The sequence below is a fragment of the Sminthopsis crassicaudata genome, chromosome 1 (genome assembly GCF_048593235.1).
Source record: "Sminthopsis crassicaudata isolate SCR6 chromosome 1, ASM4859323v1, whole genome shotgun sequence".
NCBI lineage: Eukaryota > Metazoa > Chordata > Mammalia > Dasyuromorphia > Dasyuridae > Sminthopsis > Sminthopsis crassicaudata.
Genome location: NC_133617.1, coordinates 268,798,302 through 268,817,323, shown reverse-complemented (window position 1 = coordinate 268,817,323; position 19,022 = coordinate 268,798,302). Strand labels below are relative to the sequence as shown.

At 31.2% G+C, this 19,022-nt stretch overlaps 1 protein-coding gene across 2 annotated transcripts in view; it reads left to right on the top strand.

The window, feature by feature from the left end:
- ASPH (aspartate beta-hydroxylase) overlaps positions 1-19,022 on the top strand; it is a 196,123-nt gene that overhangs the window by 42,684 nt on the left and 134,417 nt on the right. For both annotated transcript variants that reach the window (XM_074278755.1, XM_074278754.1), the window contains 9 exons: positions 3,487-3,561; positions 4,908-5,033; positions 8,095-8,136; positions 8,346-8,402; positions 8,729-8,776; positions 9,234-9,266; positions 11,756-11,797; positions 13,347-13,382; positions 14,495-14,539. In XM_074278755.1, coding sequence (XP_074134856.1) covers positions 3,487-3,561; positions 4,908-5,033; positions 8,095-8,136; positions 8,346-8,402; positions 8,729-8,776; positions 9,234-9,266; positions 11,756-11,797; positions 13,347-13,382; positions 14,495-14,539 — 504 coding nt within the window. The remainder of the gene's footprint in view (positions 1-3,486; positions 3,562-4,907; positions 5,034-8,094; positions 8,137-8,345; positions 8,403-8,728; positions 8,777-9,233; positions 9,267-11,755; positions 11,798-13,346; positions 13,383-14,494; positions 14,540-19,022) is intronic.

Sequence of the window (19,022 nt, the reverse complement as noted above, 5' to 3'; positions counted from 1 at the left end):
AAAAAAAAAAGTTTTATTAAGAAAGGTCTATAGACTGAGACATGACTAATAGTTTTAAGAAGATATTATTTTAAAATTTGATTGTGTCTCTGCTGGCAATTTAGGTACAACACAGTATTTGCTGACAGTTTTAGGTATGGTATCACGACAGATTTCCCCAGCAATTTGAGTTGTTAGAGTGAAATGGACTGTCTCAGGATGTAATTTTTTTTTTGATAGAATATGTTATAGAAGAGATTCTTGTTCTTTTGATAGTATTTCCAATTGATATTTTTTGATCATGCTATTTGAGAATTGAGAGAGGGGGAAATAATTTCAAGTTTGGGATTACAACAGGATTTAAGAAGAAGGCATGAGATGAGCTGAGTATTAAAAAATAAGAATGATTTCCCTAAGTGCAATTTTGGAGGAAGTCTTTCTATGTGTAGAGAATGGCATAACAAATGAATCCCAGAATTCTGAGATTTTAGTGAAAGAACCTGCTGAGGCAATTCTTCTACATTGGGATCACTTTAATTTTTTCCATGTCTAGAGTCTCCGTCTACCTTTGGGTCAAGCAGATTTCATCTTTGAGCCAAGCAAATTCCTTGTTTTGAGCCAAGCAAAACAAATTAAATTCACCAGTCTGGAATTTGAGTCTAGTTACTTTAAATTCATTGAGGCAGTTAGTTAGTCTCATTCCATATGGAGACAAATAAATGCTTGTCTCTCCAGTTCAATATGCTACTAAGGCCTGTTGATTTTACCTTGTATTTTAACTTTGTTAACATCTTTTGCATATTCCCCCTTCTTTTCTCTGACATTGCCTTTGCTCTGGTACAAGCCCTTGTTACCTTGCACCTGCACTATTGCAATATTGCCTGCTGTTTGTTTTGCTTGTCACAGGAAATGTCTCAATTCAGTCTATTTTCTGATCAGCAGAAATAATCTTCCTAAGGCACAGTACATCCCTTTTCCCTGTCATTCGACTCAATAAACTCCAGTAATTCCTTGTCATGCCAAGATCAAATATAAAATCCTCTTGCTTCAAAATCCCTTCCTCAACCCATCCCTGTACCTGCTCTACCACCATTCCCCCAGGCCTCAACCTTTATATTATTCTTCATATATTTTGCAATCTAGTGATACTATTTGAAAAATAAGATTATTATTAAGATATTTTCAGAGTTTTATTGACTGACTTTACTTTTAGAAAGAGTTCCAACAGATATTTTAAAATTGAGAATGTATGCAACTAACACTTCTAAGGCATAGCAAATAATTTAGCTTGACCAGAACATAAATTACATGTAATAGTGGCAGAAACTGAGAAGGGTAATAGATGGGATAGCAAATAGAAAGACATAAAAATTAAATCAGTTTGGAATTGATTCAGAAAGCAGCAGTGAGCTCTTGATGTGCTAATAGAGTTGTAACATGGTTAGATTTAATCTTGAGGATGGTGAATTCAATAACATTGTAAATAGAAGAAGTAACTGGAGGCTAGAAGATGAGTTAGGCTATTCCTGTAGTCTTCATAATAATGAAATTCCATTGTAGGTTAAGTAGCAGTGGGAAAACAGAATATAAAAAATGGATGTTATAAAACATGTTGGAAATGTGAAATTGCCAGGACTAGTTCAACTTGATTAGGTAGCTAGATGGCTTAATGTTAGGCTTGGAGTCAGAAAGACTTGAGATCAGATCCTGTCTCAGTGTTTTCTGGCTATATAACACTAGGCAAGTAACTTAATCAATTTGCCTCATTTTCCTCATCTCTGAAATGGGGATAATAATAGCACTTACTTCCCAAATGCATTGTGAGGATAAAATGAAGTCATTTGTAAAGTACTTTGCAAATCTTTAGATACTACTTATTAGTATAAATGCTGACATTACCATGTTAGTGTTTCATTTATGCTATACATTTATGTATATGAAGCATACATATATAATCTACTATCATATAAGAAATATGCATTAACTTATATTACTAAATATGTAACAAATTATTACTAACAAAATTAATACATCGTATATCTTGTCCAGTAACTACTCATATAAGATATAATTATATATTGCATATGACAATTGTTTACCTTATATTATATTGGTGCTATTGTAGAGGCATATGGCAAATCAAGGTTTTAAATGCAGGTCAGTGTGTGAATTATGGTACCTTTAGGAAAAAAATAAATGTAATGGATTCTGAGGTTATTAACCTTTGTCACATCCCACATTGATAACTTCAGTAGGTGGTAAGAAACCCCTTTTGCTTTTTGTGGCTTCTCATTGGCCATTCTACATATTTCAGAAAGAACCCCTTTGGAGAACATTATCTCTGCTTTGTTTCATAAGTGACTTTAGAGTTTAGATAATTATTCTTTCTAAAAGGTGAATTTTTTTTTTTGTTACTGCTTTCACTCATCTTTTCTCCCTCCATCTTTTTCCCCTCCTGGACCATTTTATTTCAAGCAAAACTTGAAATAAATTTTGCTTAAATACGTACTATAAAGTCAACACTTACCTTTAATATTCTGATGGAAATTATCCTTTTATAAGTGGATTATTTTTATTTGATCCTGTATTTGAAGTGTGATTCAAAAATGCTAAAACATAATTTTATAATTGAATAGTCAGTAAAAGGAATTTGAAAAGTATTTTGTTTAGACGTGAATCTGTTTACAGTTTTAGTAGCTAATAAAATTAAAGGGTGGAATTTTGGTTTTCATTGAATAAGACTGTGTCATCAAATTAAATTTTTAATATTTAGGAATAAGGGAAGCTTTAATTCATTTAAGTCATATAAAAGTATTGAAATTTGATTTCTTCTGATAGCATTGAACCAGTTTGATTAAGTAAGCAGATATCTTTTTTCAATCTGAATATTTAGCTTGTCTCTCTGCCTTCTTATTTATCCGTCTCCCACTCCTTTTCTCTCTCTCTCTCTCTCTCTCCCTCTCTCTCTCTCTCTCTCTCTCTCTCTCTCTCTCTCTCTCTCTCTCTCTCTCTCTCTCTCTCTTCTCTCTCTCTCTGTCTCTCTGTTTCTCTCTCTCTCTCTCTCTCTCTCTCTCTCTCTCTCTCTCTCTCTCTCTCTCTCTCTCTACCCTTCTCTGTGTCCGTATCTGTCTGGCTCTTCCCCTTTTCTTCCTCTCCTTCAATCTTTTTTGTCCAAATTTGTGATTTTACTGATAAAAACAGCTCCTGATAAAGCAACATTTTTTTTCCTCAGTGCAAATACTGTTATATAACTAGGATACTGACAGGTTCAGTCACTTGCATAGACTCATGCGTGTCAAAAGTGGGTCTTGAACACCAAGGACTTTTTGACTGAGTCTAGCTTTATCATATGTCCCACAGTTCCTCAGAGAAAAAAATACACATTAAACTAATATGAACAAGTTAATCATATTCATTGCTTGAAGTTCCTGTAAATTAGTTTTCATGATAAATGTTGAATAAGATTTGAAGTATTTTTATTTTTTTTTTACTAAAAATAACTTGTAGAACATCACAATGTTGAAAATCAAGTAGAAGAAAGCATTCAGTTCGTCCTTGAAGAAACACTGCAGACACAGCATGGTATGAATGAAATTTTATTATTTTATGATTATTATACAAAGGATCTGTTAGTTAGGACTCCTGAATTTGATTGTTCTTAATTTTTTTTTCATTACACATTATTAAATGCAATATTTTCTAAACTAATTTGATCATTGAATCACCTAGAGGTTTCAGTGTTTTGATGGAACATCAATCTTGAGATGTAGAATATCTCATGATAGAGGGGTTGGAGAAATTTAGGAGGTAAATTAGAGAACATTACAGCTGTTGTCAAACATTAACATTGCTACGTATAAGTATTTTTGATATTTCATAATTGTTTTAAAATGGACATTTTTTCTTGCATCAAAATTTATTTTATTTCTTCCCTGAGAGGCAATAAGGAATAGAAAAGTAGTCTTGAAGCTAGATTTTGGTTTAAGTTTTTCTTCCTTGTCCATGGAGAAGTCAATTAACATCTCAGAATTGTAGGGAGGTCTATAATACTACAAGTTGTAGGGAACTGACTTTTATTGGTGGAGGAGTTCCCTTACCTGGTTATTATCCCAGAGCCTGTTTGATCCCTGTCCTGTCTGTCTCTTGACATCAAGTTTAATTTCCTTAAGCATTAATATTTTTGTAGAGATATGTATTTAAAGTTTCAGCCTGAGACATCAGAAATATTTCTTCCTTGGACCTCAACCAGATAACATAATTCTGAGCGGATCTCTGTTGGAAGGGAGTTGTTACCTTCTAGTTATAAGCCATACATGAAGACTCTGATGACTTGATAGAGGGAAATTATTGGGATGAAGTAGTATAGGAATTTTAAGAATTTAAATAATAATAGAGACTTGCAAAGCTGGAATATTGGGGTGAGGACTAGGAAATTTATGATATGGAGGAGGTAGGTACTAGGCTTCTGAGAAGCCATTGTGAGACAATCCTCCTTCCCATTTTCTCTTGTTTCTACAATCAGATAGTTGCAAGACAGATTAAAGCAGAGAGCACATTGGGAGTTGTCTTAATTATTATAACAGATTTCTATTTTAGTAGCATAACAAACTTTTAATTTTTCTTTTCAACTTGGTACTTGCCCTTTTACCTACCTTTCCCTTTGCCTATATCTTATCATGCCATACTTACCCTTATTAGCTCCGAAGTAAAGAGAAAAGGAGTTATTAGGGACAACTATTTTCAGCCACAATAAACTCTGAAAACATTGGTGAATAGTAGGGAAAGGGGAGAAGGAAAGGGGAAAAAGCAGTAGAGTGACAGCAATAATGAGTTCTTATGGCTAATTAAACAAGTAGTTATATCACAGAATATCATAATGAGTTGTCATCAGTTTTAGACTGTTAACCTGCTTATTTTATTTAAAATAGAAAATGACAAGGAAGAAGAGGTGGTTGAAATAGTGAAAGAGAAGCAAATAGAAGATGAAGATAGTCCAATGAGAAATGAGTTCGAAGATAAACTTGAAGACTTGGAAACAGAAACACTATCTGAAGGTATATTAGTATTTTAGGTACAGTCAGTAAAATAGAATAATTTTAAAATACTATTGTATGATTTATTTTCAATCCAGTTTGACATAATATTAAGTACAATTTAAATGAAGATATCTTTACTTACTTCAAAGGTTTTGCAAGTTCTGCATTTTACTTTGTGGAATTTAGATTTTTTTATCCTGGAATTCAGAGTCCTAGTGTTTGAAAATACCAACTTCCTTTCTTATTTATTTCCAAACTCCCTTTTTAACCCTGCCATTTTCTAGTTATCTTTGTCCTTTGTCTTTTCTTGCCATTATGCTCTCTGAAACCATTCTCTCCTCCCCATCATTAAAAATCAAATCAAAACCAATAGCAAAACTCTCCATTATCCTAACTCTTTTTATACTCTGTCTTCTCAAATTCTTGTTGGGAAAAATCTTTCTCTTTTCTAAAATTCCAGCATTTCTAGCCACTCTCTGTAGTGCTAGCTGATCTTTTGTCATGTTCTTCCACACTGAGTCAGAGGGAATGGTCATATTTTCTTGTCACTTTCACATTCTACTGCTGCCATCTTTCAGACCATAGTTTTTCCTCCTTTTGAAGTTCATTCTGTATATCTGTGTTACCTTGTTCAGATGCTTTTTACTTGGATCAGCCAGTTTCCGGGTTATTATCTGATTTTCTTAGTGTTCAGCACCTAATTTACATTAGGTTTTAACTTCAGTTTTTGCCCTCATACTTGAAGGCTTCAGTATTAAATAATATTTTCTCCCCCCCTCCCCAATAATGTCTTCTTAAAATTTGTAATTCATCAGTGTCTTCAACTCTTACAACCAGATTCTTCATCCTACTTCAGCCATGTATCAAGAATAACTATAGTTTAGAATTCATCTTTTCCTATAATTAAATTCTTTTCTCTGATTATAATTTGCTTCTTTCCATCTTTTCTATTGCCTTAATTCTCCTAAGCCCATGTCAGTATGACATCTTACGTAGAAAACTTTTCAACTCCATTAAACTGATGAGGACCATATATCATTGTCATTAGAATAGAGATGAAAAATATATTAAAATCATCAAGTCCAAACCTCTCTATTCAGCATATGGTAATTCAAACCATGGGTTTGAATGGGTAACTAGGTGGTGAGTATGTGGACCACTGGGATTGAAAATAGGAAGATACATCTTCATGAGTTCAAATTTGGCCTCAGATACTTATTAATTAGTTCTGTGACCCTGAGCAAGTCACTTAACCCTGAGAAGGAAATGGCAAATCACTCCAGCATCTTTGCTGAGAAAAATGCCAAAAATGGAGTCATAAAGAGTTAGATATGACTGAACAAAATAAAAAAATTGGGTTAAAGTAATCAAAATCTCTTGTTGTTAGGTTGAAAGTATAGGCATATATTAGGGAGAAGCATTGCCAAGAAGATCTAGTTGTAAGGGCTTATCATCATCTAACCCTCAAACCATACTAAGCCCTCACATAGGAAATCTTCAAATAAAAAAAAATTAATAATAATTTTAATTTTAATAAACATATATTTGTGTGTACATATGTGCATACATGTACATATATGTATAATATATATTATACCCATAATGATCATGAAATCAGGGACAGGGTATATGTGGTAGTGGCAAGTACAGTTATATTTTTGATAAAATTCTGTTCAAATATTCAAGTGCTTCCTGTAAGTTCATTATGCTGGTTACTTCAGGGCATATGGTAGCCTGGTTTGGTCCTTAACTTAAGTTTAGATCATGTGCAAGGCACTGAACTTTGCTGCCCTTGTTTTCTCATCAGTAAAGGAAGAGTAGATTGGATCAGATAAAATGTAAAACTCCTTCCAGTTATAAAACATCCTTTGTTCTATTCCTGAAAGTATGTTTGATTCTTTAACTTAATAAACTTATTTAGCTGGTGAGGTAAACAGACTCACTAATATCTAGAATATTAAGCAGAATTTTATGAGTACCATCAGAAAGGTATGAACTGAGAATGAAGATATTTCAGAAGGAAGGAAGGAATCTTTAATCTCTCCTTAGCTTAGGCCCACAGCTTCAAGTGCATATGTGAGATCTCCACTTGGATGCCTCTCTGGTGCCTTAATATATAATGCTCATAATAAATATATATCCTCTAAAGCTTATCTTTTTTTTTTCTGATAATGATTTCTGTGAGTATCATTCTTCTTTGTCTGAACTTTGATTCCATTTCATTCATCGGCTTCTCTTTTTATTTGCCTTTTACCACTACCCCAGAACAGACAAGCCTTCCTTAAATGCTTTCTCTAGACTTGAGGTTTGGAATTTCAGGTCCTTTCAGTGGAGTTTGGGAACTTATATGGGGGGAAAAAGTTACATATTTATTTTTACCTTTTTTTAAAATTATAAAGAGAGAAACATCTTTATTGATTACATGTTACATTTTTATTTTCACTAATGTAGGGCCAGAATTTTACATTTCCTTCAATTCTGAATGTGGGCAACAAGCCATAGTAGTATTAAGCATCATCATAAGGTCACAGGGGTCCATCACACAACATAATAAGAGCCTTTGCTTCAAATTATTGTAGTCTTATAATAAATTCTCCTATCTGTACCCTCCCTAAAATATTCTGTCCTTTATAGTGTTTTCCTTATTCATAGTACTGGTCATTTCACTACTCAGAAGTTTTCAGGGGTTTCTTACTTTTTGTTAAGTAAAGTCCAAATGTTTACTTAATGTTTGAGAACATCTATAAATTGGCATTGTCCTATTTTTCCAGCCTTAATCTCATTGTATGCAACTATACATGCTGTGTATTTTGAAGGAGATCACATCTAGTGGGGAAAATCAGGAAAGGCTTTTTGAAGAAAGTCATATTTAAGCTTAGACTTAATATATTGGTAGAAAACTAAGAAATTTCAGGGTTTGATAGAATAACATGTGCAAATTGTGGAACAATATTATAGAATATAGTAATAGCAAATATTAGATCCACAGATATTGAATATTAATAGTGTTTTTGTAGATTTAGGTTCAAGTTACTTTACAGTTAATAAATTCATTAAAAGCATAAATCTTATTTTTCAGATATTGGAGATAGATATTATCAGACAGAAGGGACCGAATCAGGTAAGATTTTGTAAAGTGCTTTTTTCCCCCCTGATTAATGTTAAAAAGAAAATATTTTGCTGTGAAAGAATATTACGATTTTAGTGGAATCTATTCTTTCAGTGGACATTTTTCCCTTTAATTGTTAGACATCATCTATGACCTTAGGTTAGCTTACAGATTATGAATCACTTTTAATAATTTTTAAAATATCATTTCTTAATTTTCAGATTTAAATGAATATAATAAGGATGTGGAAGAGATTATTTACGAACAGGAAAATCCAGGTTTGTGACCATCAGGTATATTAAATCATGAAAATGAACTTGTAACACACACACACACACACGCTTTTTTGATTTATTTTGTTGTTGAGACAACATATTCAGTCTTATTTATCTTAATTATTTCATTTCTAAATGAAAATATTTAATATACCTGTATGATTTTGATAGGTTATATAAGACACTGGAATAATTGAATGGTAAACGTTATTATTTTTCACACTATTATTAGATTCTTAGCTTTATTCCAAACAGTTTGATATAACTAAATAATAAATATCCAATTTATCTTGAAGATTTAAAACAATAAATTTAATTTTCCTTTATAGATTACCATGAACCAGAAGTGAAAGATATGACACTAGAATATGATACAGGTATGATAAACTACACAAATTCTCTTGAAGTCTTGAGAAGGAGCAAAGTATATAATTTAAAATGATCATTTAGGGTTTTTAATTTGAAATATGGTGCTTATATGATTTTTTCAAAGTTTTGCTCATATTAGTTTTGGGGGGTGCCTTCTTTATGATGATTTGGATTTCCATTAATATCAAAACTTCATGGTAGTCAATTTAGGATTTAATCTTAATGAAGAAAAGACAATGACATCCCATTACTATTTTGTATCATAAACTTTGCTGATTTTAGAAGCCTTGGTATAATTTAGTTTATTAAAAGTTCTTTAGCACTATATTATCTCTGTTGATTATAACGATTAAATGTGTATATTTGTAAATGTAAGTTTCTTATAACATAAATGTATCTTATAATTAGTTCTTTTAAATTACTTAATTTTCTGAATACCTATTTTTGGTTAATTTTTTTTAATAGAAGATACATCATATCAAGACCATGATGAACAAGGTTTGAAAATTATTGTTCATAATTTACAAATTTTTTGATTATAGACTGATATTTTTAAACCACTCAGAAGCTATCAATGAAAAATGAGTTTTCTCTGAAAAGTCATGTTTCTACTTTGTTATGTCCCAGTGCATTTTTTTGGAGATTTTTTTGGGTTTCACTAAAGAATCAGTTTGTGGTATAAAAGAAAATGGTAGAACTTTAGAATTTGAAAGGCGGGACCTTAAAGATTACATAGTCCAGACATTTCAGTTTTGTTTTATTAAGTGTTATTGATTACTTGCATTTAAAATACCAACTTTCTTATTCAACTTAACTTCAAATAACTTTTAGAACTGTAGAAAGTATAAAAGATGAAATGAATGAACTAATAAGGACTCTTCCTGTAATTTTACTGATGATAGGGAACATTCAGATGAAGAAACTTCCCACTATATGCAATTTAGTATCTTCAGTGGCTCAGAGTTAGAGTTGTCTAGGGCAGAGGTTCCAAATATGTATCCCACAACATTTTCCCCAGTGTGGCCTGGACCAGATTAAAATGTAATTGGGAGATGTTTAACAAAGTTAAAAAATGGGTGATATATTTTAAAACCAAATGTAATTTATTGGTCCCAGTTTCAATTTAAGTTTTATATACCTGGCTTAGATATGTGATATGACAGAAGCAGATTGTCATACTATATCTCATTAGCTTATTATACTTTTAAAATTCTGAACATAAATCTTTTTGTTACTTCATTCATAATGATTTAAAAGTGAAATATTTCTAGCATCACTCTATCCCTGAAACCTAGAACAGAATTTTGTCATAGCTGGTACCTAATAAATGCTTGTTGAAGGGAAATTGAGTCTGTTTTTCCTTATGGTCTTAAAGAGAGAGGATCATTTGGAAAACACTGATCTATTTTGAGAATTGAATTTTGACTTAATCTATTACACAATACTGATATAATACAAAGTTTTATGTTAATATCTCTAATGTGAAGAGAAATAGTAAATGATTTACTTATTTATAAGTAGATAATTCTTATTCTAAAATTGGTTTTGCAATTATATATAGTAGTACTTATGTGAGGGCTAAAATTCTGGCAACTTTCCAAAACTATCTGGAAGTGGAAAAACCTGGGCATAAAAAAGGAAAAAGTAAAGCTCTGAATAGTGACCATCATTAAAAGAGCTAAAGATTTAGCATGGTGTAATAGAAAGAGCAGATCTGGAGTCAAACCAGCATTTCAATTCTGCCTTTGTTACTAGTTGTCTGACCATGAGGGCAATTAATTTCAATTCAACAATCTAATCACTTTATCACCCTCAGTTTTCTCCTCAGCAAAGTGAGGAAATTGGTAAAGTTGTTTAAAAACCCGTCCAAATCTAAACCTTTGCTTCTAATTACCTAGCTATTTCAGAAATTAAAGTCACATTCAGAGGACAGAGACACACAACATTGGACATATTCAAAAGACTAGAATACAAACACTGAGAAAATTCTAAAAGGGGAATCTAAGAATATTTGGTAATATACTTGATGTAAGCATAGATTTTTAAGCTGATTAATTTGAGACTTAATTAAGTTTTAACTAATCAGTCCTATTGCTTTGTGATTATTATTCTCACATTGAGATTTATTCATGCCCTATTTTGAGACTTTGCACTAAATTTAATCATTGATAATTTTGGAATTAGCTCTACTTCATGAGTTTCTTCCTGCTATATCAGGGAGGAAACCAGCTATGTTTGATTAGGGCTCATATGAATTTCTGGTACTACCTGGAATTTCTTTTTTTTTCTTTAATATTCTTTCCTAATCTGGTTTGACCCAAGGAGACTCTAGATAGAATGAGTGATGGACAGTTCCTTTATTCTTAATTTTTTTTCATATTTTAAAGCTTTCTAGCATAAATTTATAAGATAATAGGATCATAGATTTATCCATGTAACCAGGTAAACTGCCCACATCTTAGGTTATTTAATTTCTATTCTACCTTCAGTGTGATGATGGTAATTAAATTTCTCTATATTTGGAAATGGTACCAGTTTACTTCTTTATCATCTATTCTTTAACCTAGAGAGTCCTAATATCTTTAATCTTTCTTCTATGTGATTATTTTATCCTTAAATTAAGGCTATCTAAGGATTAAAATAACAAAATCTAAGAACATAGAACTAGAAGAAACTTAAGAGTTCAACAGCACAACCCTTTTGTTTTGTAGATTAGTAAATGGGCTTATAAAAAGTTAAATGAATTACCAAAGTCACACAATAGTAAGCATCAGAAGTTGGATTTCAATATATTTATTCCTGTTTCTTTGATATACCATCGACCTATTGGCCTTATCATTCTTTAAAGTAATAACAGCAGCTATACACAATTGTCTGCTTAGTGAACAGAAAATATATATTATATAAAGTACCACATTATGCTTTACAGTAGTTTTATAATGAAAACTGTAGGAATGATATGTGAATTTTTTTCTCCTCTTTTATAGTCTATGAACCTCCAAAAAATGAGAGAACAGAAGCGGTTTCAGGTAAATTTCCTACCTATAGTTAATGTAATATTCTTTCTCTATACTACATATCTATATATCTATACTATATATCTAACTATAGGAATCAGACAAGTTTTCAGATAGATTATACTGGAGTTCACTTTTAAAAGGTGAATAGAAAATGTAGAAAACAAGCGCAAACTGTCCCTTTCACCCAAGCTAAAAATAACTACTCAAAGATTTTGGTGAGTTAAATCATTAGGTCAAATCGAAGAAAATGGAAATCAGGAACATCTTATAAATCTTCTATTTGGATATTGTAACATCAACTTCACAAGTACGACATGAAGGAAGCATGGTTAGGCAGCAAGAGTTCTGAAAAATTGAGGATTTTAGCAGATTTCAAGCTCAATGTGAATTAACAGTGGGATGCAATAGCCAAAATAAAAATCTAATTCATAGATTCCAGGAATAGGTAGATGATAGTGCTCTGTGCTTGGCCCTTATTAGATGTCATCTAAAGTACTGGGCACTGTGGTTTAAGAACATAGACAAGATAGTATATGAGAGGACAGTGCAGATAGTAAAGGGCTCTAAATCACTGTGAACATCATTTGAAGAATCTGGCCATATTTAGTGTGGATGTAATATTTACTTTTAAATATTTGAAAGATTTGTTTGGAGAAAGGAATGAGACTTGTTTTCTTTCGCCCCAGAGGGCAGAACCCCAGTTAATGAGTAGAAAGATTTAGGCTGGATGGATGTAGTAACCATTAGAACTGTCTGAGAGTGGAGTAGCTTGCTTTTTAATGGACTTCTCCCTAGAGAACTTTAAGCAGAGGCTTAATGGCCACTTGTTCAATATGTTAAAGTAGGAACTCTTTTCATATTTGGATTGGACTAGATACTGTCAAAGTCCCTTCCAACTCTCAAATTTTGTGATTCAGTACTTGATTTATGTGATTCTTTGCAGAAGTCCTATGGGAGGTATTATTATCTCTATTTTTAATATATGTAAGAAACACAGATTTGGAGCAATTCAGTGACTTAATCACAGAGTAGTAAGTGGTAGAGACAGAATTCTAATCCTGGTATACTAATGCTAAGCTCTTTGTACCATACTATATAGCTTTGCATCTGAAGAAGAGGGTAAAGGGAATAGGTACTCACAGGAACCTCAAAGGATTGATTTATATTGTTGGACACTAAATTTGGCTCTAATTTTGATAGTGTAAAAACAAAATGGGAAATACCACTTGCCATGTAATTTTGTATAGCCATGCCAGTAATATTCATTGCTTCAGAAACACAAGGCTCTTGTAGGAATAATAAGAGTGATGGCAATTTTTGTTTCTTTGTTATTCTTTGGCTGTACTAGTCTAAGAATTGTTTTTGTCTTCCCTATAAACATCTACACTTTTTCTTAGAAAATATTTAGAAAGGCAAAAGACAAATTAATGAAAACTTAGAATACCTTTTGGTACATAAATTTTAAAAGTAATTTAGTAAAAAATTGCATTTCTAGGAGGCTTCTCTAGTTCTTCCGGAACTCAATTTATGATAAAATATAATATATTTTTATTTTTAGACAGTGCTGTGGAAGATTTAAACATGGGTGTAGAAGGTAAGTGGATATCTTTTTTTTTCTTTTCATAATGAAAATAAGTCCTTTATATTGATAATTCAGTTTTTACAGTGTTGAAAATGGAGGCATAATATTTGAATAGTAAAAATAAATGCTACTAAAGCATTTATAAAACATATATCATAAGGCATTCTTATACATCATAAAACAAAAAAATTAATGCTTTTAAAGGGAAAAAAAACTATACATATATACAAGGAGAGTGAGACAAACATAAAATCAGGCAGAGGCACTGATATGTAATTGGATCTACCAGTGGATAGAGTATCAATTAATAATATTTAGCCAGATGTGATAAAAACTAAGAACACTAAGAACAAATATGTCCAAAAAATGTAGTTATAATAAATTGTTTGATTTTCATAGTAATTTGGAATAAAAAATTAATTTAACATTTTGAGAAATAATTTTATAAAGAAAATGATCAAATCAGTATTAATCACTTCATTAAATTCTCATTGTATCCTAAATTAAATTCTGAAAAAATAGACTAAGTTGTGGTCATATATTTTTTAGAAAATACTTTTGTATCATTTTTAAAAAAGCTAAAATACAAATAGACCATTTATGTTCTTTTTTTAAGGAATTGTATTTATATTATGGTCATTATTGCTTTAAAAATAATTTTAATTAATTAATATTAGTGGTAACTATATAGTCTCCTTAGCATCTTTCATTTATCCTAAATATAATGTCAGGAAATATGTATTCTTATATTACAAATAGGGTACAAATTGATGAAATAAATAACCTTTCATCTTATAATTAATGAGAAACAGAATATGGGTTATATTAAAGTTCTTCTGACTTATGTCTTATTGGTTTTTTTCATTAGACAGAAGATTTGAGATTAGTGAAATAGAATTAAAATTTACTATCTGTTTTGTGCAGAGCATTTTTACCACTGAGATATTAAAAATGTCCTAACATTTAATCAAGTCAGTAATTTATTTTCTTAAGGCTATCATAAAATATTTTCTTATAACTATGGCTTAATTTTTTTGAAGTCACTTGCATAATATGTGGTATTAAAAGTCAAGTTTGTCATATATAAATTAAACATGTGTAATTAATGTTTTTTTTTATTTTAGAAGAAAATATATCCCCAGCTGAAGAACAACATGAAATACCATCAGGTATGACAGGTCATTATTATATAATTTATTTTCTTTCTGTTTATATTAGAAAAATGTATGATCTACAAATCTGTTTCTGGGAAGAGAAGCTAAATCATTCTTGCAAAGAAAATTTATGAAGAATAGCAATTTTTATGGTGCTCTAGTTTTAAAAACAAAAAAAACCAGTACCCAACTTTTTTATATAAGCCAAATGGAAGTAATGGAAACCTATCTGCAATTTATTACTTTCAACTTTTTCTATAAGTCTGTTATAGCCATAGGGTAGTGCTCATGTACCTTAATAATCAAAAAGTATTTGGATAGACACTTATTCTTTGTGATCTCTCCCCAAAATATTTGCTTCTAAATGACGTCAGAGTTGGCCCCATATGAAATTGATGAAGTGAACTTTCTCTTTGCTGGTGTTTAGATGTAGTCATTAAGGTTTTGGTGAAAATCTTTTACTAAGTTTTCTTCCTTTTTCTCTTTCATCTTTTATTTTATCCTTATTCTTCTGCTTCTGTCTTCATTTTTTCTTTTAAAAAATAAGTATTTAAAAATTGTAAATAATTATTTAGAAAATAATAAAATCTAGAAAATTTACAGTTTTTTTTCCTTTATAAAGGAAATATTCTACCTCATCTGATGCCTGCTTTGCATACAGTTGGCACTTAATTGTTTGAATAAGGGAAGTAGTGCTTTAACTAAGTTTTCAAATACGTTTGTTCATTTTTTACCTGATTTTGACTATATTTGCAAATTAATCTTGGGGTATGATGTCCTTACATAATATTAGGAAAAGAAAAAAAAATATATATATATGTTTTTTTTTTGTTTAGTAATTATTATTATCAACAAACTTTTTTTACATTTTTATTTCTCTCACAAAATGTATTTTGGTTTCCTTTTATGTCACATGTTCAAGTTAACTTTAATGTTCTTTTTAGATCTTATAACTATTGATTCATTGATTATTTTTGTCACTTGCTCTGATTTAATATCCTTAACAAAAAACCCTGAATTTTTGATAGAATTTTAAAATTCTATCTAATACGCTTTAGTGAAAAATCATACTTTAAAAATTAATTGACAACTTTTAAATATTATATTCATTTCTATTTTTTTTATTTTTCTTCACTTTAAATTAAAAGTGGTATATCACTTTTAATTTAAAGAGAAGAAAAAATAAAGTTTAGAAATTGAATTATATCTGATAGTTATCTTATTATTTGAGATGAGTTTAGGAGAATATTGTGTATCTCTATCCTTATTCATAATTATTTTTGAAATTCTAAAAATGTGTCTACCAATACCTGGCATATATGAACATTTGAGGGAAAAAAGTAGGCACAATACTTTTATAAACCAGTTATTTGAAAGAATACATTTCAGTCAATATTTCAAGTGATAATTTTATCCAGAACATAGACTATGTTTGCCATAGCTGTAAACTTGACCAGACAATAATGTGAAGAACTATTATCTGAAGTCATCAGGAAGCATTTCATGCAGGATATGCGCTTTAAGGAAACGAGGGCTTCCTAAAAATGAAGTTGAAAAGGCCTGGAGTCAAGAGATGGAATGTCACATATGAGGGGCTAACTAGACCAGTTGGTCTGGACTGTAGAATATTTGAAGAGGAATGATATATACATCTGGTAAGATAGGTTGGAGACAGGTTGTGAAAGTCAAGTTAAGTTTATTTTTTATTTTAGAAGCAATAGAGGGCTACTGGATCTTATTCATTAACAAAGTGATGTGATTAAGACCTGTGTTTTAAGAGCATCACTTGGGCATTATGCAAAAGATGGGTTTGGAGAGGGAAGAGAGATATTATTAGTCAGGGAAATTAATTTAGGGTTTTGCATCACTCCAGGGAGAGTGGTTAAGGGCCTAACCTAGGCTTTTACATGAATGGAGAAAAGGAGACACATGAGAGATGTTTCAGAGACAATGTTTCTAAGTTTTGTACATGGGCTGTCTCTTCTTTGATGTGGCTGTAAGTTTACCTCACCCATTCGTTTAATAAGCATTTGCTGCTTTAAAAAAAAAAAGTAGGGGGAAATAGAAGAGGCTATTGATTTTATGTTGAATATATTTTTGTAAGGAATAATTTTCATCTTTATATAGAGACTTTTTTTTTTCATTCTTTGTCCTTCCGTTCCTAGTACGTAGCCAAGTTCCTGGCATATGGTAGGAACTTAATAAAAACTTGATGATTGATTGATTTTCACTTGAAGAACAAATTGCCATTTTGTGAAGCTTTCCTTTTATCTTTTTGCCCCTACCCACTATATAACAACCTTTTCCTTCAGACTGCAATGATGCTGTGATTTACTTTTTATGTAATATTATAGTTAATAATTTAATATTGTATTTCATAGTTATCCATGTTTCTCTCTCTTTCTTTCTTACCCCTCTACTGTCTCTCCCCAAAGTGTTGTAGCTTATATCATCTTCAGTGACTAGGACAATGTTATCTGCATATAATATAAACTATTTTTTATTGAAGAAATTAAATGAATTACATTTTAAATAACCCTTTCCTATATTTAAAAAGTTACTTTACTTATCTTGTTTATAATGACTGAAATAGAAGTTGAACAAGGGAAATAAAACTCATCTAGTTTTGTCTCAGTGACTTGGTTTCATAGCATTTTAGCATGATGTTTCACCCAAGCACATAGGATTGTATATAAATGTCATCATTACCTAAAGACTTTTCTATGCCCATCGAGTCCTTAGATGCTCTATTTAGTTATTACTTTTCAGTTAACTTGTAATGATATATGAAATGTTCTTATGTGAAAAAGGAAGTTGTCAATGTGTTCATTAAGACTGAAGAGTTTTTACCAGTGATTCCTTTTATTGTTGAATATACCTTTGTGACCTCATTTGAGCTTTTCTTGGCAAAGATACTGGAGTAGTTTGCCATTTCCTTCCCTAGCTCATCTTACAGATAAGGAAACTAAGTGACTTGAACAGAGTCACAGAGCTACTAAGCAAGGACAAAATTGAACTCAGGAAACTGAGTCTTGCTGACTTAAGGCCCAGCACTCCATCCATTATACCATTTAGCCCAGCACTCCATCCATTATACCATTTAGCTCCCCCAATTATCTGTTTCACACCTCTTTAAAGTCTTATTTTACAAAGGAGCAAATTTGGCTTGAAGAACTCTGAGTAGCTTTTGCATACCTGACACCAATAATACCACGTTTATATGGTGTTTTAGGATTTGTAAAGCTCTTTCCTCACTAAATATTGTGAGCTAGTTGATTGTAGGTAATTATTTGAATGTATGGCCATTTCATTTCTGAATTTCCTCTCATTTTTTTGAGTTGTTTTACTCTTACTCCTTAGTTAACAATGCTTCTTATATTATAATTTATTGCCCAGTAATTTCTTATGGAACTGAATGGATACTAGTGTAAGTAAATGTAAAGTTTAATATCTCTTCCATTGAAATAGACTGGTTAATAACATCATTGAAAACTACTGTTCATTTTTATTCGTCTATTCATCTATTTATTTATGTTTGTTTTTGTGTAGAGAGCTCCGCCTGTTTATCATGCTTCTGCAGGACAGTAGCTAAATGACCAGTTAGTTTTCCTTCAGCATTGTTTGGTAGCTATAACATTTCATTAAGTTCTCTTTTATTTTTCAGTCTAGGATAAAGATTAATAGAAATTATCATTTGGAATAATTTTAAGTGACATTTCAGTGATTATCAAAGTGTTTATATAAACACTTACAAAAAGTCGTAAGCATAGATGAAGTATCTTTTTGATGTTTAAGCATCATTTTTTTTTTTGCTGTTCCCAGTCTCCTTTGAGCCCTGACTACTTTTAATACCCTTTGTGTAGCTTATTATACCATATTTTTAGATTATGAACTCCTTGAGAGCAAAGGATTATCTTTTGTTTTCTCAGTGTTTAGTATAGTTCTTAGCCTACAATAGGAGCTTAATTGATGCTTAAGGACTGATTGACCATCTACAAAGTCCTACTCTAAAGTTTCATTGTGGCATAAATGTGGCTTTCCGTGCTAGGAGACTATTCCTACAGAGTTCAGGCTTTGACAAGTTGTGCCAGGCTTTGAGTACAGTCCTGGCCACAAGACTTTCTGATGCCTAGGCCTGCACTAGTCAGGTCCAGACTCATCATCACTATTATGACCACTTGAAGATGCATTATTCAACCATGACAATCTGTGAGACAAAGCAAAATACAAAATAGTTCTCAGTCCTATACAGACTAGACTTCCTTTTGCTTCAACTATATTGTTAACAGTGACAGAAGGCACTAATGTAGTATACTTTCAGTCTGTCTTTTAGTATTATTCTATAAATGTGTAGTCTTAGTTCAGGACCCAATTGAGTGAACATATTACTAGAGAAACTAATCATATAAATTTTAACATTCTCAATATAAATATTGAAAATAAAAGGAAGTTGAAACAAAATGGAAGAATGGCTCACACTGTTTCTTGTGACATCTGG